General features: G+C 38.4%; 1 protein-coding gene and 1 long non-coding RNA gene across 2 annotated transcripts; both read right to left on the reverse strand.

Moving 5' to 3' along the window:
* Positions 1-5409: 5409 nt before the first annotated feature.
* On the reverse strand, positions 5410-6081 carry LOC143857591 (UPF0481 protein At3g47200-like). The gene has a single exon (XM_077368055.1). The coding sequence runs from the start codon at positions 6079-6081 to the stop codon at positions 5410-5412; it is 672 nt and encodes a 223-aa protein (XP_077224170.1).
* A 1531-nt stretch (positions 6082-7612) lies between these two features.
* LOC143858029 (uncharacterized) lies at positions 7613-20025 on the reverse strand. The gene is made up of 4 exons (XR_013238844.1): positions 19892-20025; positions 19735-19806; positions 19387-19486; positions 7613-11494 (listed from the first exon to the last, which is right to left on the reverse strand). It is a non-coding gene; the product is annotated as an uncharacterized LOC143858029 (long non-coding RNA).
* Between the last annotated feature and the right edge of the window lie 4111 nt (positions 20026-24136).

The raw sequence follows: 24136 nt of genomic DNA on the forward strand, positions 1-24136 counted from the left end.
AAATTCATACAATTGTGGTTAATTTAGATGGACACCAGCATAAATTGAGGCCATGCTTGGATTGCAAGAAAAAACATTTCTAGCGGAATTTTTTTCTTGGGAAATTTTTTTCTTTCTCAACTCAACTCAACAAAGCCTTTGTCCCAAACGAGTTGGGGTCGGCTAAATGAATCCTTTAGAAAAATTTCATGTTTTTCTATAGGATTCATTTCATAGAAGAGTGGAAAAGTTTACGGCCGACTGCCAACCTGACGCCAACCTGACGCCAACCCTCCTCCTTTATCCTGGCTAGGGACAGGCTGTGAAAAATACAATTTTTTTCTTTCCGGGGAAATAATATGATTATGGTTAATTTAGAGGGATATTATCATAAATTGAAGTTCCCTCTAAGTAAAAATTGATTAGCGTTGGTTCAATTTATCTTTCTTCTCGTGTAAAAGAAGTAAGAAATTTTAGAAATATTTTCCTTTCCAAACTTTTCCCAGAAAAATCCTGCAATCTAAACATGGCCTGAAGGTCTCTCTCTAAATAAAATCCTGCAAATTAAATAGGTCAAGAAGGTGCCTAGAGTTAATGGTTTATGCAAAGAAAAACAAGTAGACTTCTTTCACAGCATTGTAACTGTGAGGTGGCTAAATCAGATTCACATAATCATTGTCAATGGCATCGAGCAGAGCATAGAGATAATTTTCAAATCCATTACCTGTATCTATGGAAACCTACGCTTGAGAGAGGAATGATGCAAATTGAAGCTAGAGGTGATTTGGTTTGGTAATATTAACCAAATCTCTTTTAAGAAAAAGATAGCCTTAACCAAAATAGTCGATAAGGCATGGAATCAAAGTCTGAGGAGGAAGAAATAAAAGAAGCATTATTTTTCCTCTATGTATGTATCATTTCATCATGTATTATGAAAGGCAAATGAGGTTGAAAATGTATTAGTTGAGGAATGCGTACGTCAAGATTGCTTGGTAGTGGGTATTCAATTACTTTTGGAGTTCGCTTCAATTTTTCTAATGTTGTTTTGCTTTGGTTCTAATTGTATTATGACCATCTTCGTTCATCCCGGTAAGCTTCGGTTCTTTAAATGAGTTTTATTGTTTAGAAAAAAACAGTATTTGAAACAAGTGGTGATGGGACAATGGGTTAAAGATGACTTTTAGTCAAACAAATATTGAAAAAAGAATTTTCTTACAAAATAATACTTGGGTTGATTGCCACAGAGATGGGATTTTTTGTTGGCAAGCCAATGACGACGCGCTATGATAACCAGACAACTACTTATGTTTCTAGGAATCCAATATTCCACAAAAGAGAGCTAAGCACATCGATGTAGATTGTCATTTTACTTTGTCTGAGATCTATAGATCAGTTGGCAGATATAGTTATGAAGGTGCTTGGTTGTAGTCAATTTGGTATTATTTGTTTCAAGGTAGGCATGTATGATAGCTATGCACCAGCTTTAGGAGGAGTGTTAAGAGATATGGTAGTTCAAATAATCTTATATTAGTTTTGTATGTTGGTCATGTGTAGGTTATTGGGATTGAGCCTCGAACTCAATGGTAAAGGAGTTGTTCTTTGACCTAGAGGATGGTGGTTCAATCCCAGATTACCTATCCAAAAAATGTTGTTCATGTGTAGTTGACTTAGGATTAGGCCCATTATATTGACTGTATACTTGTAATTGTTTGTTCTAGCATATATAAAGAAGCCTTATGGGAGTCTGTTTAGACTTCACTCCCCACAAATTCCCTACTTGCCTCTATCCCTCTTTTCTTCATTCCTTCTTCCCTCTTCTTCTCTTCCTCAATCTCCTTGAATTGAATAGTCTTCTCCAAGTAGTTTCTTCTTTCATTTTACTCCAATGAAACTAATAATTTTTTCCTCTTCATTTCATCATTTTGAAGATTCTCTCTCGTAATATTTATTGTCAGAGGCTGAGAGGCTACATTCTGATAGGCTGATTTTCATATTTGAGGATTGCAGTTCTCTTCTTTGTGGACACTTATATGGTAGGTATTGCATAGAGAGATGGATTCGAAGATGCCGAAACAACAGTGGGAAGGTATTTGTTTTATTGTCCTAATATCATCACTTGGTTGATTATTTCTTCTTTTTCTAGGGAAAGATATCAACTATTATTTCTTCCTTATTTACTTTTCTGGTTGTCTTTTGCAGTGTCCTCAATGCAATGATAAGTGTAAGTTGAAGGATATTATAGATATTTATGCACCACAAGTAGTTGTGGTAGATGATGATCTGCATAAGGTTACTCTTTTGTTTCACTCAATGATTTTACGAAGTCATGATTTTCATTTTGATTGAATGAGTTTGTCTTGCCTGCAGGAAGTTATTTCTCCAACAACCCACTTCCCTCTTTATCCCTCTCACCCACCTATTTATGACAAGATGAGGACACCCATTTTCACACCCATCTTATCTGACCTCCGTTCCATCTTCTTTTCTTTTTTGAAATAGCGATTTGTATTGATTTGTAGTAAATGACAAGGGAGCACCCGAGAAGGGACAACCCCAGAGAACAAAAACAAGAAAGAAGACGAAAGATACAACAAAAATAACAAAATTATATTACGGGGGAAGATGATCGAACCAGAGAATACTCTCCCTCCCAACTCCCTGCTTGGCTAACACATCCGCCTTTTTGTTTGCCGACCTCCAAACGTGATTAAAGACAATATAGTAAATATTTTGTGTGTAATTTCTCGCTATTATTTTCATTTATCGTGTTTCACCCATATTTCTAACTTGAATGTGCAGAGTAGCAAGTATATAAATGATCTCGTGGTAAACTTCTTTCATATAGTAAATATTTTTGTCTTCCAAGTCGATGATAGAACGGACTTGGGTTCCAACACTTTCATGCACATGTTGGCCCTTGCTTGGAAGTGCATGGTTGGAGACTTGTTGGATTCTAACGAACAACCAGGAACAGTATATCTTATGCCCGCAACGCTGTTAAATAGAGATGCCAAAGTGGAGTTTGAAGTAAGCGAAAAAAACAGCCTCAGTGGATTTGCATTCGACAAAGAGAAAGGAATCCTTAACCTCCCATTGATCAACATCTATGATTGTTCTCCGTCCTTACTCCTCAATCTCGTAGCCTTTGAACATCTTCATACAGGGATAAGCCACCATGTCAGTTTTTATGTTTTCTACATTGACGGACTCATCCTATCAATCCAGGATGTGGACTTGCTGAAGCGTGAAGGTATCATTACTAATGATAAAACTTATGACGAGATCGTGAGGCTCATTCAAAAGGTCAATCATGACATGGGGTTCATCCCAAAGTTTACATTGTTCCATGTGATTAACCCCTTGAACGAATATTACCACAAGCGAACGAGAAAGTGGGAGAAACGATTTCGCAAGGCGTTCCAACTTCAGGGAAATGTACTTTGATAGCCCTTGGAGTTTGATCGCCCTTCTCGCAGCAGTTCTCCTTTTGGTTCTCACAGTGTTACAAACTGTTTACGCAATTCTCTCTAACTACAAATCTAAATGACACTCTCCAAACCTACCTTTCTGTGATGCTTTCGTTCTGTTTTTTCTTCTTATTTTAAACAAGATTCAAGTGTTTTGTATAAGTGTGTATGGTGATTGAATCCATTTATAACTTCAATGACTAATGAGGAAAAGTGTTTACTTTCACTGTAAATGAATGGTTTAAAGCTCGTTTAAGTCGATTGGAGCAGACCCTATGCAAAGTTTGAACTTTTTTTCCCTTGGAATATTAGTTTTTTCTTTTGAAATGTTGATGATAAGTTTCTTGATTTATTAGGATTATATTTCCCAAGGTAAGTAGGGTTAGCATCTTTCTGTCTTTTCTCTCCGTTAGGATTAGTGTCTTGTTTTATCTTTAGTCCGTAGGAAGCGGGAAGTTTTAGGAGTTCTTTTTTTATTGGTTGCATTCTATTTTTGACAGGACGTTTTTAGTATTAGTTTGGGTTTGGTCTATTAATGGTAGTTGTAATTGCTAGGATTCTAAGTTTTGCTTTAAATACATGATGTAAAGACGTTAAATCCATTATTGGAATATAATTAGAGATGTTTTTGTCTCTCTATTTCTCTATCTCTTTCTTCTTGTCTCTCTTTTTCCTAGTGGATTCTAGGATTATCGCTCTTCCCTAGTGGACACATTTATCCATAGAGGTTGGGATTATTACTATCACAGCATGCAAGAGCCAAGTCAGCCAACTAGAAAAGTGTTGGGATTCTCAATCCCTAATCCCACTCTAAAATTCAAGGCATTTACACCTCCTTGAAAATGAAAGTCACACAAGAGGTGGGAAACGATAGGAAAGTGGGTGGAAATTCCATTTGGTGCCCCTGTAGGATAATGCCCCCCCCCCCCCGGCGGTTAACTTTAACGCTTTTTGACGTCAATTCATGTTAAAGGAACGCGCATTATCCTCCAGAGGGCGATGATATATAAAATTTTCTTGGCAGAATCTTAAATAATTCTTGATGAATCATGGCTCAGGGCCATCCGGTCATGGTGTTCTCAATAGCATTTGGACGAACTTGTAGATACAAATTTGATAATAAGTGTATTTTAGGAGGGAATTGCTAGCATCCACTATCGCTCTTCCCTAGTGGATTCTAGGATTCTAGGATTATCGCTCTTCTTGTCTATTTCTCTATCTCTTTAAATACATGGATTTTAGTGCATATTTTAGACTAGGATAAAAAGTATATTAGAATTTAGAAGAGTAAGTAGGGTTATGCATGCAGATACATAATCTATGGATAAATGTGTCCACTAGGGAAGAGCGATAATCCTAGAATCCACTAGGAAAAAGAGAGACAAGAAGAAAGAGATAGAGAAATAGAGAGACAAAAACATCTCTAATTATATTCCAATAATGGCTTTAACGTCTTTACATCATGTATTTAAAGCAAAACTTAGAATCCTAGCAATTACAACTACCATTAATAGACCAAACCCAAACTAATACTAAAAACGTCCTGTCAAAAATAGAATGCAACCAATAAAAAAAGAACTCCTAAAACTTCCCGCTTCCTACGGACTAAAGATAAAACAAGACACTAATCCTAACGGAGAGAAAAGACAGAAAGATGCTAACCCTACTTACCTTGGGAAATATAATCCTAATAAATCAAGAAACTTATCATCAACATTTCAAAAGAAAAAACTAATATTCCAAGGGAAAAAAAGTTCAAACTTTGCATAGGGTCTGCTCCAATCGACTTAAACGAGCTTTAAACCATTCATTTACAGTGAAAGTAAACACTTTTCCTCATTAGTCATTGAAGTTATAAATGGATTCAATCACCATACACACTTATACAAAACACTTGAATCTTGTTTAAAATAAGAAGAAAAAACAGAACGAAAGCATCACAGAAAGGTGGGTTTGGAGAGTGTCATTTAGATTTGTAGTTAGAGAGAATTGCGTAAACAGTTTGTAACACTGTGAGAACCAAAAGGAGAACTGCTGCGAGAAGGGCGATCAAACTCCAAGGGCTATCAAAGTACATTTCCCTGAAGTTGGAACGCCACTTGCGAAATCGTTTCTCCCACTTTCTCGTTCGCTTGTGGTAATTTTCGTTCAAGGGGTTAATCACATGGAACAATGTAAACTTTGGGATGAACCCCATGTCATGATTGACCTTTTGAATGAGCCTCACGATCTCGTCATAAGTTTTATCATTAGTAATGATACCTTCACGCTTCAGCAAGTCCACATCCTGGATTGATAGGATGAGTCCGTCAATGTAGAAAACATAAAAACTGACATGGTGGCTTATCCCTGTATGAAGATGTTCAAAGGCTACGAGATTGAGGAGTAAGGACGGAGAACAATCATAGATGTTGATCAATGGGAGGTTAAGGATTCCTTTCTCTTTGTCGAATGCAAATCCACTGAGGCTGTTTTTTTCGCTTACTTCAAACTCCACTTTGGCATCTCTATTTAACAGCGTTGCGGGCATAAGATATACTGTTCCTGGTTGTTCGTTAGAATCCAACAAGTCTCCAACCATGCACTTCCAAGCAAGGGCCAACATGTGCATGAAAGTGTTGGAACCCAAGTCCATTCTATCATCGACTTGGAAGACAAAAATATTTACTATATGAAAGAAGTTTACCACGAGATCATTTATATACTTGCTACTCTGCACATTCAAGTTAGAAATATGGGTGAAACACGATAAATGAAAATAATAGCGAGAAATTACACACAAAATATTTACTATATTGTCTTTAATCACGTTTGGAGGTCGGCAAACAAAAAGGCGGATGTGTTAGCCAAGCAGGGAGTTGGGAGGGAGAGTATTCTCTGGTTCGATCATCTTCCCCCGTAATATAATTTTGTTATTTTTGTTGTATCTTTCGTCTTCTTTCTTGTTTTTGTTCTCTGGGGTTGTCCCTTCTCGGGTGCTCCCTTGTCATTTACTACAAATCAATACAAATCGCTATTTCAAAAAAGAAAAGAAGATGGAACGGAGGTCAGATAAGATGGGTGTGAAAATGGGTGTCCTCATCTTGTCATAAATAGGTGGGTGAGAGGGATAAAGAGGGAAGTGGGTTGTTGGAGAAATAAAGGTGGTTTACTAATCGTACATGGAGGGTGGGAGGGGGGCGGAGGGGGAGAGAGAGAGAGAGAGAGAGAGAGAGAGAGAGAGAGAGAGAGAGAGAGAGAGAGAGAGAGAGAGAGACGTTTATGGGTACATTGAGGAGTAAGGACTCAGTATCATAGATGTTGATCAATGGGAGGTTAAGCATTCCTCTCTCTTTGTCGAAGGCAAATCCATCGTTGCATTCCTAGCAAGGGCCAACATGTGCATGAAGGTGTTGGCACCCAAGTCCGTTCTATCATCGACTTCGAAGACAAAAGCATTTACTCTACGAAAGAAGTTTACCACGAGATCATTTATATGCTCGGTACTCTGCACGTTCAAGTTAGAAATATGGGTGAAACACAATAAATGAAAATAATAGCAAGAAATTACACACAAATCACCCAGTTTCAAAATTTATCAACTAAAATCCACTAATGTTTTTTGTGGATTACTAAAATTAAAAGCCTTTTGCCATAAATAATTTAATAATGCTTTCTCTACTTATTTGTTTTCTTAACAAGATTATTAACATTATTAATATGGCATTTTTTCAGTTGTCAAGTACCAGCTAATAATCTTCATTGTTAACGGGGCGAATTTATTACCGTCCTATGGTGCTCGTGCGTTCATGTACGTTATGAGGGTACAACATAGGTGCCTCCCTTGATATTTGATCAAACGAAAACCTCCGAGATAGTCAACTATCGCAGGATCAAATAGCAAGAGTGGAACGTGCATGAATCCTCGAACACCGTATAAAACTCTCTCTACATGTGTGTGTATATGCATTCACATGTGTGTGTCTACAGATACACACTCCCCGACTCAAAAAGCTTCTGCCTACACATTCGTGCACCTTCTATCTAAATCATCCGCAATGGCTCCTTATTTCTTGCTCGAGCTTAACTGTCGCTACAAGGCTGTGGGTCTCTTTCTTAGTTATATGGTTAAGGCTCTTTCCTGTCGTCAAGGTTTTGATCTTTGAACCAAGCATAGAAATTTTCGATAGACTTGGTGAGTGACTGATTTTCCTCAACTAATGAGATATTCAAGTAGTATGGTTCGGTTGCTACGAACGTTACACCTGCTCTGTGTGGTCATGTGTGTGTATATACAGATACATATGTAGATGGATAGATATAAGACTAAAAGAAAAACTAAAAAAGAGAGTAATTGGGTGTTTGTTTATAGTAGGTCTCACCTGTCCTGTGTCATTCCTTTTTCAACAACTACCAACTTGTTGAGAACAAGCAGGGGCAATTGATTTTCAATCTTCAACGTGTCCTCAAAAAGAACAACACCGATTTTATACAATCCGTGTATGCCAAAAATGGGATCATTGTGAGCATAATCTCCATAGTTAGTGTCGGCGAATTTGCGCAGGATCTCGATTAAGAAACACCCATCATGGAACATTAGCTCCAAGAATTTGTCTCTGTCCCTCCATTTGCACTCAAGCTGGTCATAAGAATCCATCAACTCTTCCACAACTTCCTCCAGAGCGTTCACATAATCAGTCATGGGTTTGTCCGATATCTTGACTAAATGAAGAACAGCTCTGACCTTATGTCCCTCCATGTGCATAAGTTGGGTTTCTCCATGATGATATGGACCCAAGGAGACGCAACGAGGGTCATATGCTTCATTATTACAAATTCTCATAAACGATGGCACTCTGTAAATACATTGATTCTTCCAGAAATTCTCATTCCAAAAATCGACAGACTGATGTAGCACCTGCAATTCACAGCTGGAAGTGGATAAAGAGTATAACTGACTACCCCATACCTTGCTGCCTTTAGCCAGGGACTGTACAGCCTCCTCCTCTGAACTAAACATGAACAATACTTCGTTCGTAGATAGGATACACGGGCAAGGAAGAGAGGGGGTATCCCGAGCTCCTTTAGCCCAGCCAAAGATCATTAAGCATCCCAGAAGTTTCCTTCCTCCTTCCTACCAAGCAGGCTTTTAGAGTATCCAACCTCATTTCCACCTCCTTACCCAAAATAGATAAGAGCAGAGAGCCACCCTCAACCGATGAGGAAATCGTCCCAGAGTCCGGCCATCGGTCATCTTCCTTATTTATCAAGAGGGCTTCTGAAATGGTGTGGTTTACATTAAGGGTTGAAGCATTTTTTTTCTTTTTTGTCTGTCCAAATGGCACCTCCGACATGTGTCCCGCCATCTGAAGTTAAGATAGTCGCAAGATAAGCAACTCCAGTCTCTAGGCCTTCGGATTGATTTCTTCTTGTTTCTTGCTTTCCACAAACCCCCTTTTGTAGATGAGGTAGTTCCAAGTAGGTGATCCTGATTCTTCTGCTTACACCATCGATAACAGCTCCGCCATTTAAAGTTACATTAAGCACACGATAAGCAGAACCAATCCCCCACCCGTCTCCGCTTCATAGATCATCGGTTCTTCCAACTACAAAGAAAATTAGAAAATTATCTCTATCTCTATAATGATGTTCACAGCGTATCATCTGACGAATCTGGTTCTTGATAAACAAGTAGCACCTCTGCCACCACATGCGAATAACATACAACTGCTGGTACTCTTGGGCACAATAATCAAAGAGATGCTGATCAACCTCCATGAACAATCCCGAATGTGGCTACATGGCATGAGTGCACATGTGCATGTGAGCCATATGGCATCCCACACCCAATATGACTCCCTCTGTGAGTGTGAGTCCGTACCGACCCATAGTCATAACCAAACTCATAAGAAGCAGTTGAATCTCAGCTACTCTCAGAAGATACAATTTCGTAACCATGAGGACCATAAATAGTGGACTCCCAACACCAACGCCAGTCAAGCTCCCACCTCCAATGCTGATGTTGTCAAAGGTGTCTGTCAAACTAGCAAAACTCCATAACGATGAGCATCCATGGACTCATCTTCTTTGTTGGTGATGCATAGCCTTCGTCGTTGTCATGCAAATACGTGTCACGCTTGTGGCTGTTCTTGTGCATCATGATCCTAGTCCTGCTTCACATGGTCAAAACCATGCTCCACTGTGAATGGGCTAAGAGTAAGAGGTATGACCACCCACATTGCCTTGAACACCATATTCAGCATCCCCCCCCCCACCAAAAAAAAAAACTGCCAATACCTCCATCATTACCCCCCACCAGAATTTCCAGCACCAATATTCCCACGGCAATCACCATATGTGGGCGAATCCATGGATTAGTCATCAACACTATCTTGTAACGAAACTTTGATGGCAGGAGTTGGCCTTGTGTCGACGACAAGGTATCATCCTCATCTACTCCCGTCCTTGAGGCAATAAAAGTACTCAACCTACCGCCTAGCTCATCCAACATTAGCTCTCCAACATCCTCCTCCCTTGCCCATTAATATAGTAAGTCCTCATTTGCATAGAAGATGTTCACAAAGCCGATGGGTTCAGTTAATCCTTTCAGTTCTAATAAGAAAACAAGTGTTTCATCCTTAACCGAAAGTAATAATGGATACATAAAAGCTTTTGTAGATAAAGAATCAATTTCTCAATGAGTCGCCTAGAAAGACTTCAAGCAAATTTAGAAATAGTATCCTATTACAACTCCTAATTACTAGAAGTCTTAGACCTTCTAACACATAAAAGTGATAATTGACAAACTATCTAAAACAACAGTCCCAAAATTATAAACTATGTATTCAAATCAAACACCTAAAAGATAACAGTCCTAAAAAAAATAGAAACTACTTGTAAGAAAGAAACAACTTCCTAGCTGAACACCAAAAACTAAAACTAAAACTGACTAAGTAAAGGAATCTTCACATGACAAAGCTCACTGTAGACCCAAGGATGTGTGATAACCCAAAATATGGCAAGTAAATACCCACGATTGTTGATGGAAATGAAAGTCGCAAATCGAAAGAAATATCCCTCCCCGTCATGCAGCTCTTGTTCTTGGTTCAATATTTCATGGGTGCTCCCTGTGGGTCCCTCTTTCGAGCATGTTGCTTCCTTCTCTTGCCTTTCGCGAAGACTTGGTCTTCATCACTTTTCCTCAAAATCTCAAATCTTATTAAGCCCATTTAGGATTTTTCCAAACTTGCACACCATCTTATGCAGCTAACCCTGAGCCAAGTCAATGGTTACATGCCTCGAAAACTGAACGATATTACAAGTTTGTTTTAACCATGTGCCATGAGAAGCAAACACTGGGAGTATACATTTTGTATCAATTTTGTGTGTAAGTGACTGTCATCACTTTTCATAACCAAGTAACTTGACTGTAATTTTCTGGTTCTGACTCATTCTTTATCAACTAAAATATCCCCACGGCACCAATATGAGACTTCTCAAACCTAAACAAAGTCTGCCTGCCTGACAAAATGCCACAACTTTTTAGCCCTAGGACTTCATATGCACTAAATGACAGGCTGGAGTGGTTGACAATACATCTATGAAATTTTTAATTTCTTGTGGCGATGTGAATTTTCCATGCTAAGAGAAACTCAATTCAGAAATTCTTCTAAACTTTTCCAGGGCTTTCTCATGTAATATCCATTATCCACAAGATAATCCAAAGACTAATTTGAGGATTTTGCACCACCACAACACCACTAGTAGGAAAGAACAAAGAAAGAATGAATAGATAATGCATTACAATTTCTTACAAAACCTGTAAATGAACCTATAAACAACAAGATTGGATCGATTTTAGAAGAACCAACTAACTAAAAGGACAATTGAATACAATGGTCCAAGAGAAAACAAATCATAGTATACTTCAATAATGCAATAAAGATTAAACAGTGACAGTGAGAAAGTATGACCTTTTATTTGATAGCGTAACTCCCAGATGGCATCCTTGTTCTCCTCCAAAACCTCTGCAACGGCGCATTCAATTTCTTCAATGGAAACATCGACTCCTGCTTGCAAGGGAGACTGTATGAGTCACTAAAAGAAACCTAAAATACAAAATTAAAAAAAAAAGCATATAAAACAATACCAAAGGAGAGAGCCATTACAGGAATTTGAAGTATAAAGTACCATTTATTGATGAGCTGAATTAACAGATATAACACATGCTATGAAACTTCCAAAATACTGCAATGCAAACTTTGGTGCAATCATGAAAGTTGGCAGTAATATGGGCCTTAGATAAAAGAAACTCATACGTTTCCCAATCATCTAATCAGATTCTCTCATATCAGATCAATTTTTCAACTTGAGGAATGTTGGTTTAGGAATGAGATGGGAAATGCAGTGAGGGCTTGGAAACAAGTAGACAGAAGTATGTCCCTAGCTAAACTTACCTGAACCTCTAGAGTCTCGTTAGGAATAAAAAGCTCTTGTCTTGTTGTGAGATTTATTTGTTTTCCCGAGGGGTGGGGATTCTTCCGTCATAACCTAAAGGATGATGAGTTTAACAGTCCTTGTTTGTTGGAACTAGGAAAGTGTGTATGTTTCTCGGGGAAAGAGAGAGAGAAGTATGAGCTCTGGATCCGAAAGGATATTTTTCTGTCAAATTGTTCTTCAAGCTTCTTTGCAATGAGGGAAGATTTACTTTGAGGTGGCAGAGACTAGCATGCCCCTGTTCTGTGACATATTCAAGCTTTTTGGCATTCCCCTGTTCCATCACATATTCAAGCTTACTTGTGGTCATTGCTGTTAAATAAGATGAGGGCCTTGGATAGGCTTCAAAGGTGAGCTGTTTCCACGTTGCCAACACATGTACTCCATGTTTGTAAGAGGAAGAATCAATTGACGAATCTGTTCATGCAGTATGAGGTATCAAGCAAGGTGAGGATTGTTGTTGGTGCAGAACTCAAAGCAAGGTTTTAAATTTCGGTTTCGGCTATAATTTCGGCATTCACCGAAACCGAAATTTCGGTCGAAATTCGGCAAAAGCTAACGAAATGCCTGATTTTTCTCCCGAAATTTAGGTAATTTGGGCTGAAATTCTGTAAAGAAATAAAAATAATATTATTTTATTGAAATTTCAACCGTAATTGACGAAATTTCGACCAAAATTTATTACGTTTCAGGGATTTCGATTTCGGAACGTTTCGGTTTCAGTGTTGAACGAAATCTGAAAAATCCGAAATTTCGGATTTCGGTCGAAATTTAAAACCTTGCATCAAAGGACTAATACTTCACTGATACCAACCTAATGTAGGAGTGAGGACGGATCTATGGAAGGGACATTAGTAGTGAAAAAGATTGGCGAAAACTGTTACTCAAAAAAAAAAGGATGGGTGAAAATTAGGGTTTTGAATCCTAAAATATGTGCTTATATTAAAAAAATATTTCTATTAGGTTTAGGCTAGGTTTGGAGGGGTGCATATGTATGCCGAGAAGGTGCAGTAAGGGTTTTGGGTGAGATCAAGGTTTTAAATTTCAGTTTCAGTTTTGGCCATCATCAAAACTGAAATATTTCAGCTTCGGTATAGAATTTATGCTTAAATCGTGTAAAATCACGGAAACATTTCAGTACAAAATCACAACGGCAATAGATTTTCTTTTAATTTTTTGACCTTTTTTTAGAAATATCTCAAAGGAATCTCATGGTTCTTCTCTTTTCTACAAGTAGAGTTGATTTTTGTCAGGGCTTCCGTTGAAATGTTTTGTTTTTTATCTAAAAAGTTGCATGTTTCGCATTTTTCGACCAAAACATTAATGAAATTTCGAAATTTCGGACGAAATTCCAAAATTTTGGGCAAAATCTAGTATATTTCTGAATCCAAGTAGATTCCGTTTCGGTAGCAGCCGAAATCAAAATATTTCAGCCCAAACGAAATGTTTAGGCCAAAATTTAAAATGATGAGCAAGATTAAGAGATACAGGATTTAGGTTGAGATGGGAAAGGTAAAACAATAAAAAATTAGGGTTTTGAATTTTATCAAAGGAAAGAATATTTCTGATTCCTGAGTGGATTGTTTTTACATAGGAAGCCAAGAAAAGAATAGATAAAATAGGAGAAATCTAGGGCGTGTTCGGAAACCCTTATTAAATGAGGTTTTCCGTTTTGATAGATGACGCAAATGTGAGAAACGAAAAAAATTGCAAAAGTGGGTGTTCAGCAATCACAACCTGCTAGGTCCGTTTCCACCAAATTTGCCATTTTCACCCTTAAAAGATGGGATTCTGTAGAGTGACTAGGAGTTGCTTCCCCAGATTCTCATCAATCTGTTTTGGGCCCAACTTTGTACTAGGGAATGAGAATCATTGCCGAACACGCCCCTAGATTTCAAGTAATGAAAAAAATAAGATACTTACCTCAAGTCATCCCACCAAGACTTTTCTTTGGCATCTTACCAAAGATGGTGAAGATATAGATAGAATCACACAAGCAATCTGGAGGCTTCGCACCAGGAGTACTTCTGGCCACCTTTTGATTGAAAGAAAACAACAGATCATTTAGGAACAAGACTAATATTGTTCAAAAGATATGTTGGAATATTAAGGACTCAATCATTAGGAGTCTTCTATTTCTTTTTCCAGGTTGCAGTCCAAAAGGGAAGTGAGATTATCAATTGCCATATTCTGATGATGATTTCTACTGTGAGATAGTGCCCGTCACCATCCAACACTAAGCTAAATTTCCACGGGTACTCCATGGGTAATCCACGGTCGGCAAGTGCGGGAAACGTGTTTAGAGACAAGAATGGGATTACTCATTATCCGTTCTGTGATCTAATTGATAGAATTGATTCCAATGAGGGACAGATTGGAGCCTTGATAACAGGACTGAGAATATTAAAGTGGGAGTTTAGTGCTCCTCTCATCTGAAGGTGATTCATCAAATGAGATTTTGGGAATAGAAGAAGCATGGGACCGTGGACATTAGCCTCTGTTATTGATGAGATTGTCGATGTTTGTACTGTTGCAAATGTTTCATTCACTTGCACACCAAGATCAGCCAATGACATTGTTGATTCATTGGCTAAATCTGGTGTCTGTAGGGATCATTTGTATGAAGGACAACCTCTAGTCCTATGTAATCTTCGGTTCTTTTTCTTTAGGATATCAATTATCTTTACAGAAAATCTCCCCAGAACTGAAAGAATTGGATGCTAAATTAATTTTACTCTAAATATGAGAAGTTCTATAGATGCTTTAGCCTAGGACAATAGGTACAAGAAGGGTTTTCAGCTTGGAAACCTTCGAAGCAGGAGTTTAGCACTTTCAATGATGATATTATATGTATTGTAGGGAATATCTGTAAAACATTCGTTTTGTTAGATAAACGGGGGAAGTGACTCTACTTTGGTTTGTAATTCTAAATCTATCTAGTAAGGGAATGAATCTGTGTGCCCTTGTCTCCCATCACATGGAGCAATATGGCCCCAAAAGGTAATAAACCTAATTTTAATGGAGGAGCATCACTAAGACCTTCAAATGAACTTTTGACCTTGTCTAAAAAAAGGAGGCTTGTTGGGGTTGTTCTTTAGTCATAACATAAAAGATGATGAGTTTAACACTGTTCTTATAACCTTGTTTGTTGGAAAGTGTATGTTCACAGGGGAAAAGAGATAGACGAGTATTTATGGGAACCGTTCTAGGACCCACATTAAAATTTTAAGTCTCATTTAGGTCCTTTAAGTTATAGTAGGGGTACCACGGTCTTTTTCCATCAACATCACTTAGTTTATTTAAGTTATCGGTGTTTAAAATGGGGTCTACAACTCAACTCAACTCAACTAAGCCTTTGTCCCAAACTAGTTGGGGTCGGCTGTATCCTTTAAAATGGGGTCTACAAATACATTACGAAAATCTTGATAAGGGTAATTAAGTCATTATCATTCAAAAAAGGGGTAATTAAGTCATTTGCAATTAGTCGCTTAAGTTTAAGTGACCCCAAGGGCACACCCTTCCAACTTAAAGAAGTCTATTGGTCTATTTGAAGAGGTGGATTAAGTCTTGGACTTGGGGTCTATTAACTACCAACTTCTCCAAAAAGCTTAAGCTATTGGAGAAAGGCGTTACTTATCTTTTATACTTTTAAAACTCCCCCTTGCACGTGTGGCCCACTTGCCAAACACGTGGCACATGTGGTCCCACTTTGGGCCGACCATCGCATGTGGATTTTGCTATCCGAGAGGTTTGAACTTGAGAACTTTAGCTCTGATACCATGTTAACTTACCAACTTCTCCAAAAGCTTAAACTATTGGAGAAAGGCGTTATTTATCTTTTATACTTTTAACAGGGTCCAAGTTTTATTTGTCTGTAAATGTAAAATTGCAATTTGCTCTCTATCTTGGATGAATGCATGAGAAGAAGACCCTAAGGGGTAATCCCTCTCCCCTTTATTTTTTTTCTCTGATATTTCACTTAATTTTTATTTTTATTTTTTTTGCTCCAATCCTCTTTATTTTCAGTTCTTGATCTTTACATATTATTATTAACCCCGTCGTCCATTAGCCTAATCCAGTGTTGCATGGATTCGAATTCGCGTGTCAAGATCCAACACGGATTTGAGGTGTCGGATTTGGCAAACCCCCAAAAGTAGGATTCGGATTCGGTAATTTTAAAATAAAATAAAATGTTCACTATTTAAAATTCAATTATATGAGGAGAAGATGAGAAAGCACCGCTTAAGATGGTTTGAGCATAACCAACATAGGCCTTTGGATGCTCTAGTGAGAAGAAGTGACTAATGCCAAGTTGATGGAGTAAAACTGTAAAAAGAGGAAGGGGCAGATCGAAAACAACTTGGGTAGAAACAATGAGGAAAGAATTGAGGGCTAGGAACATAACAGAGAATATGACCTTTGGATAGGAGAGAAATGAAGAAAATGATCCATGTAGATGAACCCAACTAATGTCGGGATTAGACTTAGTCAATTTGAGCCGGGTAGACTCTTTCACCTTCTTAATGAAAATTTTCTAAAGGATTCATTAGTCGACCCCAACTAGTTTGGGACAAAGGCTTAGTTGAGTTGAGTTGAGTTGAGTTGAGTTGAGTTGAGTGTGTGTGTGTGTGGGGTGGGGAGGGGGAGGGGGGGGAGGATTTGCTACCATCCATCACAGAAGGCATTTCACAAAGCGTCTGTTGCATGAGAGGGCAGCCAAATAGGCTCAGATTTTGTCTTATTCATTTAATTCATCTGAGGTGGTTGCTCTCTCTTGCAACAGACACTCCGCGAAATGCCTACTGCGATGGACGCTAGCAAATCCCTATGCATATATATTCATGAAAAAATTGAAGGTAGAGAGGGTAGACTCTAGTTGAGGCGAGTTTTGCATTAAGAAAGTTGGGAAGGAGGAAGGGGACGGATGTTCAAGGGTCGAGGAGCTAGGGTTTTTATTAAAAGAGTACGGGTTGTGCTTTCATATTAAAAAAGTTAGGAAGAAAATACGTTTAAAGGGAAAATATATAGGATTCACATTTCAAAAGAGACAACGATGAATCGGATTCGCCCGAAAAAAACAAGATTCATGCGGGACACAGCTACGACAAGAATCCGGGTGCGTCCCACGTGAATCCATGTCCGATTCGGATGCAGAGACGTGTCGACATGGATTCGGCATAGGGGGGCAAAGAATCCATGCAACATAGGTCTCATCAAAACCATTGTTTGCACCTTCCCGACACATTCCTAGCATGCATATGCACCCTTCTAAATCTACGCTAAACCTAGTAGAAATATTTTTCCAATCTAATCACATATTTTAGGACCCAAAACCCTAATTTTCACCCTTAACGTCCCTTTCATAGATTCGTCCTACACCAACTTGTTATTGAGCTGCATGCATAATGATCTTTCCGTACCCATCTGTCATCAATTATGTACTCTGGACCCAAAAGGAGCTTTTTCCTTTAAATCTTTCTTCAAGCTTCTTTGCGAGAAGGGAGGATTTACTTTGAGGTGACAGAGACTTTGGCAGTTTGGCATGCCCTTGTTCTGCATTCAAGCTTTCTCGTGGTTATTGTTGTTAAAGAATATTAGTACCATGGATAGGCTTCAAAGGGGAGGTGTTTCCATATTGCCAACAAATATACTACATGTTTGGAAGCAGAGGAATCAATTGACCATCTAGTCATGCATTGTGAGGTATCAAGCAAGGTGAGGATTGTCTTTCAGTATGGTTTGACATCCAATGGGTAATGCTGAAATCATTTCATGGCCTCTTTGAAGCGCGGAGGTGCATTCATCTTGGCTCTCTAGGACGATGTCTATGGCAGAAGTCTTTGTATAGAACTTCCTAGTGTATTAAGGCGGCAACCATTATTCGCACTCTATCGAAGGAGTTTGTTGTTTCTCTTTTCAGGTTATAGCCCAGAAGTGGAGTGAGACTATCAATTGCCAAATTCTGAAGAAGATTCCTACTGTGTGGAAGTGTTCGCCGCCATCCATCAGTGAGCTAAATTTCAACGCGTGTTCCATGGATAATCCAAGGTCAGTGAGTGTGGGAAGTGTATTTAGCGACATGAATGGGACTGCTAGTTATTCGTTCTCCAATTCAATTAGTGGAAATGATTCCAATGAGGCTGAGATCAGAGCCTTGTTAATAGGATGGAGAATATTCAAAAGGGAGTTTAGTGCTCCTCTCATCTGAAGGTGATTCATCGATTGGGATTTTGTGGGTGGAAGGATCGCGAGACCGTGGAGATTAGTCAATGTTATTGATGACATTGTCGACCTTTGTAATTTCACAAATGTTTAATTCTCTCGCATACCTACATCAAGCAACGACCTTGCTGATTCATTGGCTAAATCCGGTAGGGACCATTTGTATGAGGGGCAACCTCTACCCCTACATAATCTTTTGTTCTTTTTCTTCAAAACACACACACACACACACACACACACACACACACACACACACACACATATATAAAGGATATATGGTTTGTGAGCTAGAGCTCAGCCTGAGATGGTTTGTTAGGAACACCCTATCTATGTGAGGTCCTATAGAATGAATGGGTTGGATGAGTCAAAGAACATGGAGATGGTGTATTTGTGAGCTCTAGCTCACGAACCGCGCCCCCATATATAAATCAGTTATCTTTAAAAAAAACATGTCTTTCCAAAATAGATAATTTGGATGCTAAATTAATTTTATTTTAAAAAACAGGAAGCCTGATAGATGCCTTAGGCTAGGAGAATAGGAACGTGGAGGGTTTTCAATTTGGAAACATTGGAAACAAGAGTTTAGCACCTACAATGACAATATTAAGGTTATTGTGGGGAATGGCTATAAAAAACTCGTTTTGTTGGATAAAAGCGGGGAGGGAGTCTACATTTTTGTTGGAATTTCCAAATCTATTTAGTAAGGGAATGAATCTGTGTGCCCTTGTCTCCCATTACATGGACCAATATGCCCCCAAAAGGTGATAAACCCAATTTTAAGGGAGGACCTATCACTAAGAGCTTCAAATGAACTTTTTACCTTCTCTAGAAAATTTAAGAGTGTTTTCATCCCATCATCCAGTTAGTCTGATGAGATAATTTGACCCACAGCTCAAAAAGGTGATTTTTGGGTTAAGTCATATTACTCTCTGACGTAATTTTTCCAAGCCTTGGCGCGAGTTAGCTCACTGTTTCAACTAAGTATCACAAACATGGAGGACTGTTCAACTCAAGAATGAGTAAACTAGTGACCAGATAGAACAATGATTATGGTCAACCTAGAGCATAACACATTGATCACTTCTGCGTTTACAAAATATACACATTGATCACTTGTGTCTACAAATATACGATAAATTCTGCTCATAACATCATGGATTCATGGTTTTATGAAAAAACAGGGACTATACGCTAAGTAAACATTAAGACACTAAGAGAAAAACATTATAGCACATAGACATACCTACACCACAGGCTACTTCAAAGTCATTCAATTGAAAATTATCTGGACCAACACTTTTAAGAAATGACAAAGCTGATTCTAACCGTGTTGGATTTTTAATCTGCAATAAGTACACTTCATAATGAGAATACTGGAACTGCAGTAAGTTTCTTGAAAAAGAAAACAATCACAAATATGTTTTGCGAACAAAATATTTCCAATTTAAGTAAAAATTAGTGCAAAATCAACTTCTCCAATGGTCCCAATCAAACAGTGTGCAATTTATATTGAATTTTTCTTATCATTCTTCAAAATATTGTGCAAATTGTTGAAGTTGGATGAAAAAAATAGGGATCACCAAGATTCAACCTTTGTTGAGACAATGTATTCGAGTAAAGTTGGCCTATGAACAAGTGCATTAGCTGGAAAGTTCGTTGCCACCTGCTCCATTTAAATAAGCACCGATATCACAAACCATTATAAAACATCTCTAATAAAAACTTTTGGTAACAACTAAAATGATTACCGTGTATAAAAGATTTCCAACAGCCTTGCTACATCCATTTTCCACAGAAGCCTGTGAAAAAAGGGGGAAAAATGAAAGAACTTCCCCTTTTAAAAATTCTGACTAAGAAAATGACAAAATATTATTGTAAATGCACATTAAAATACTCTCCAACATCTATGTTACATTAAGACTATTAGACACTGTACAGTCCCTTCAAGCCTGCTCGAAAAAGCCAAAAATCAATCTCCCAAGAAACAGCATTTGGATATAGCTCACACGATGGCACAATGTGATAGTACAAAATATTTTAAGAATAATCTAGAACAAGCAATTTTCAGAAAAAAAATCTAGAACAAGCATGGAGCTAGATGGAAAGAAAAAATGAGATAGATGCATCTTCATGGTATGTCAAAGGTGCCTTACATGAAAGACTTAAGTACTTTGAAAAGGCAAACACATTACACATGTACATCTGCTTGAACTTATCTTTAGCATCTACATCTGCCCCTTTAGGGATTAATTATTATGGGAAAATATGGAGACTGGTGTGAGTCGGCAGGACGACAGCTGGGAAGGGGAGTTTGGGGGCATGGTAGTAGGTGTGCTGTGTTAAAGGTGTTTTCTCATCATTCACCAGGGTGGGACAGAAACGGATTAAGGCTTTGGAAGGATTTGTGGCTGAGTCAATTCCCACTATGCCATGCTTATCCAAGTTTCTATATGGTAGTGAATGAGCAGAGGGTTCATGCCATTAATTGCTATGGGTGAGGGGTGCTGTGGTGTGGTCTTGGTCCTTAGCAGTAAATTGAACGATGAGGTGATAGTTTTTACTTGATTTTCTTAGTCAGGGGTGGTGTGGTGTGGTTTTGATCCTTAGCAGTAAATTGAACAATGAGGAGAGAGTTTTTACTTGAATTTGTTAGTCGTTGGATGTGTTTTCCTCCTTCCTTAATGATAGGAGGATTTGGTCATTGGATCCTTGTTGTACGTTCTTGGTTTGTTTGTTATTTCGATGGCTCATTAGAGGATGACCCCCTCTTTCAATTGGATAGAGGTTTGGAGATCTTTTGCACCGCCTAAGGTGCAAAACCTTTGTTAGAAGACGGCTCATCAAAATATCAATACATCAATGTCTTAAATAGAAATATCTGTCATTTGTTGAATAAATGTGTTTTGTGCAAGATGGATGAAGAGTATCACAATCATATTCCCGCTCATTGCAAGTTGGCTTAGAATGTTTGGACTGTTGGTTGTTTAGACAATTACTAGAGGGGTGGAATTATCGCCACCTAGGGAAGAAAGGCTGAAGATTAAGGCTTATGATCCCTAATGTGGGTTGCTTGGGTTTAATGGAACGAAAGAAATAAGACATTTGAAGGCAAAATCACTTGCTCAGGTCATTTGGGAGGTCCTAAAGCCTCATTTATTCATGTACCATTGAGAAGGAGGAGCTTAGTGGATATTCTAACCAACATTTTCATAGAAAATGGGAGTTGACTACTATGGGTAAGCATGGGAAGAAGGACATGAAACATAAATGACCCTCTCCCCCTCTCTTCCCAACTCTGCCACTCCTGTTGCCTCCCAGTACCCTTAAGCTCAACTTTGATGGTACATCTTTGGATAACCCGTGTCCAGTGGGCATTAGGGGGTGAATTGTAGAATCAGTTGGGAAACATGGTGTCAATCTCTCAGGTCCAACTTGGTGGAAGGATTCTAACAAGGCGGAGGCATGTGGACTTTTGAGTTTTGACAGGGATTAAGCTTCTTGTCATTGATTATGTAAGTAACCTTAGTGAAAAGGGGAACTTTTCCAATGGCATATTGTCCGGCCCATGGAGCTTAGTCACCACTAGGATGAGAATACAGAACATTGAATTTGGAACAATTTTTCTATTTCTTATATTCCTAGATTGCAGACTTCCCGAGTAAAGGGGGGTTGTTCGAGGAGTTTCTTTGTATGCAGGGAAGCCTCTAACCGTTATACAATTTTGCTTCCTTTCAGTACTTTTATAATTTTGCTTTCATTGAGTTAATAAAGTTTTCTTCAACATCTCAAAAAAAAAAGAGTTGATTGGCCAAACTTGCTCAAAATAGCAGCAAACAAAATTATCGGATCATCAATGTATTGCAAAAGGAAAATCGATATTGCCTAGGTTAATCTCAAAATCTAAGATAATAGCCTATTGCAGCCCATGCTTTGAGCAAAAAGAGCACTAAGCCCAGCCCCAATCCATTATCGAGGAGTGCCTAAATTAGAAAGAAAAATAAAAGAAGACGAGGAAAGAGTGGACAGCAATGATGATGTCATCGATACTTAGGTTGCAACTTGGGTAGAGTTAAACCTGATTCGCATCAGCCCAACCAAAAAATACCCCAAAATGGGTTCAGAAATCCTGGGTCTTGAGATGGAATAATTTTCAGGTTGAAAAAACTGAACCAATCTTGGGTCGGGTTGGTTTTAAAGCAAAAAAAAAACCATCCTAACACCACTAGATCTTCAAAACTATTAAAGTATAAAAGATAAATAACGCCTTTTCTCCAACAGCTTAAGCTTTTGGAGAAGTTCGTAAGTTAACATGGTATCAAAGCCAAAGGTCTCGAGTTCAAACCTCTCGGATAGCAAAAATCCACATGCGATGGTCGGCCCAAAGTGGGAACACATGTGCCACATGTTTGCCAAGTGGGCCACACGTGCGGGGGAGTGTTAAAGTATAAAAGATAAATAAGGCCTTTCTCCAACAGCTTAAGCTTTTGGAGAAGTTGGTAAGTTAACAAAAACATAAAATGTTTTCCTCACTTCTTCATTAAAACTTATAAGATAAACCCTAGCACTCCTCTCTTATCCAACGCACTTGACGGTCGACACCCCTCCACTTCTCTCTTCTCCAATCCCCTTCATTCGTACAAACTCCATGCCACATGGTGAAAACCATTAGTTGCATCAAACAACTCTTCATAGGAGATGCATTTTCAAACCAAAAATCATTAGTTGAATCCTCGCTTGCACTATTGCTTAATGGCACGTGCAAAATCCCGACCCAACCCTACTTGAGAAATTATCTCGGGTAGGGTCGGGTTTATGACTCTGGGGTTTTCCTATAAAAACCCAACCCAAGATAGTTTCATAAAAAGGTAGGGTTCTGGAAAAGCCGAACCCCCGACCCAAGTTGCAACACTATGACATCATGTTGGCGAATAGGGCCCGTGGTGCTTTTGGAATTTTCTGGAGCAGTCTTCAATGATTTCCAAACTTGAATTGCAAAATAGAAACTGGACTGCTACTTTTGTTTATATTTTGGACACTTTCTATGAAAGAAAATACGTCAAGAATAACTATTAGATGGGTCAAAGCTGGGATTTCAAATTAGGAACAATAGGAGACTAAAGAAATTCCCTTTTTAAGAGTCATTTCAGAGACTGTGTTACAGTAATCTTTACTTGTTATTGTTCATGTTACTGTTCACAAGTTCTATTATTAAAGAATTAAAAATTTAGTTGCTTTCACTAAGTCAATTTAATCTCCCAATTCAATTCCTTAATGCATTTGAATTTCTCTTTAGCTTTTTTTTTTTTTTAAATATATTTCTCTTTAGCTATTGTGCCATTTAGATTCTAGTTTTATTGCATTATTTGGCATTAAAAAAACAGTTTCTCACTTAGGCCGATCAGTTTGGTAGGGGGGCTATATAAAATTCTGGCAAAGGTATTAGCAGAGAGAATTAAGAAGGTGTCACCTATGCTGGTCTCTCAAGTCAGTGTACATTCATTACTAAGCGGCAAATTGTAGATTGTTCTCTTATCGCTAATGAGACAATTGACTTCTACTCCAAGATGGGTGAGAAAGGCATTGTCTATAAATTAGACATGGAAAAAGCGTATGATAGGGTGGAGTGGGAGTATCTTGAATACTTGCTTAGCCGTGTGGGATTTGATTCGAAATGGAGGTCGTGGATAAGAATTTGCATTTCATCAGCTTCGTTCTCAATCAAAATAAATGCTTCACCAAAAGGTTTCTTCAAGTCTTCAAGAGGATTGAGACAAGGAGACCCATTATCCCCTTTCCTCTTTGTTTTAGTTGCAGAGACATTAAGCAGATTAGTAGACAAAGGGAAAGAAGTAGGTCTAATCGAAGGCTTTAAGATTGGGGAAGGTCAGCTAGAGGTTGCCCATTTACAGTTTGCGGATGATACTTTGATCTTCAGTTCTCCGAACCTTGTCAGAGTGGTAAACCTTAAAGCAATTATGAGGTGCTATGAGATG

Source organism: Tasmannia lanceolata, unplaced genomic scaffold, assembly GCF_043159265.1.
Source record: "Tasmannia lanceolata isolate RefF3 unplaced genomic scaffold, GAP_Taslan_0.1 ptg000025l, whole genome shotgun sequence".
Lineage (NCBI taxonomy): Eukaryota > Viridiplantae > Streptophyta > Magnoliopsida > Canellales > Winteraceae > Tasmannia > Tasmannia lanceolata.

What these genes read in the sequence shown, in the direction of transcription:
- LOC143857591 (XM_077368055.1), bottom strand. Translation starts at nt 6,081, where the DNA reads ATGGACTTGGGTTCCAACACTTTCATGCACATGTTGGCCCTTGCTTGG.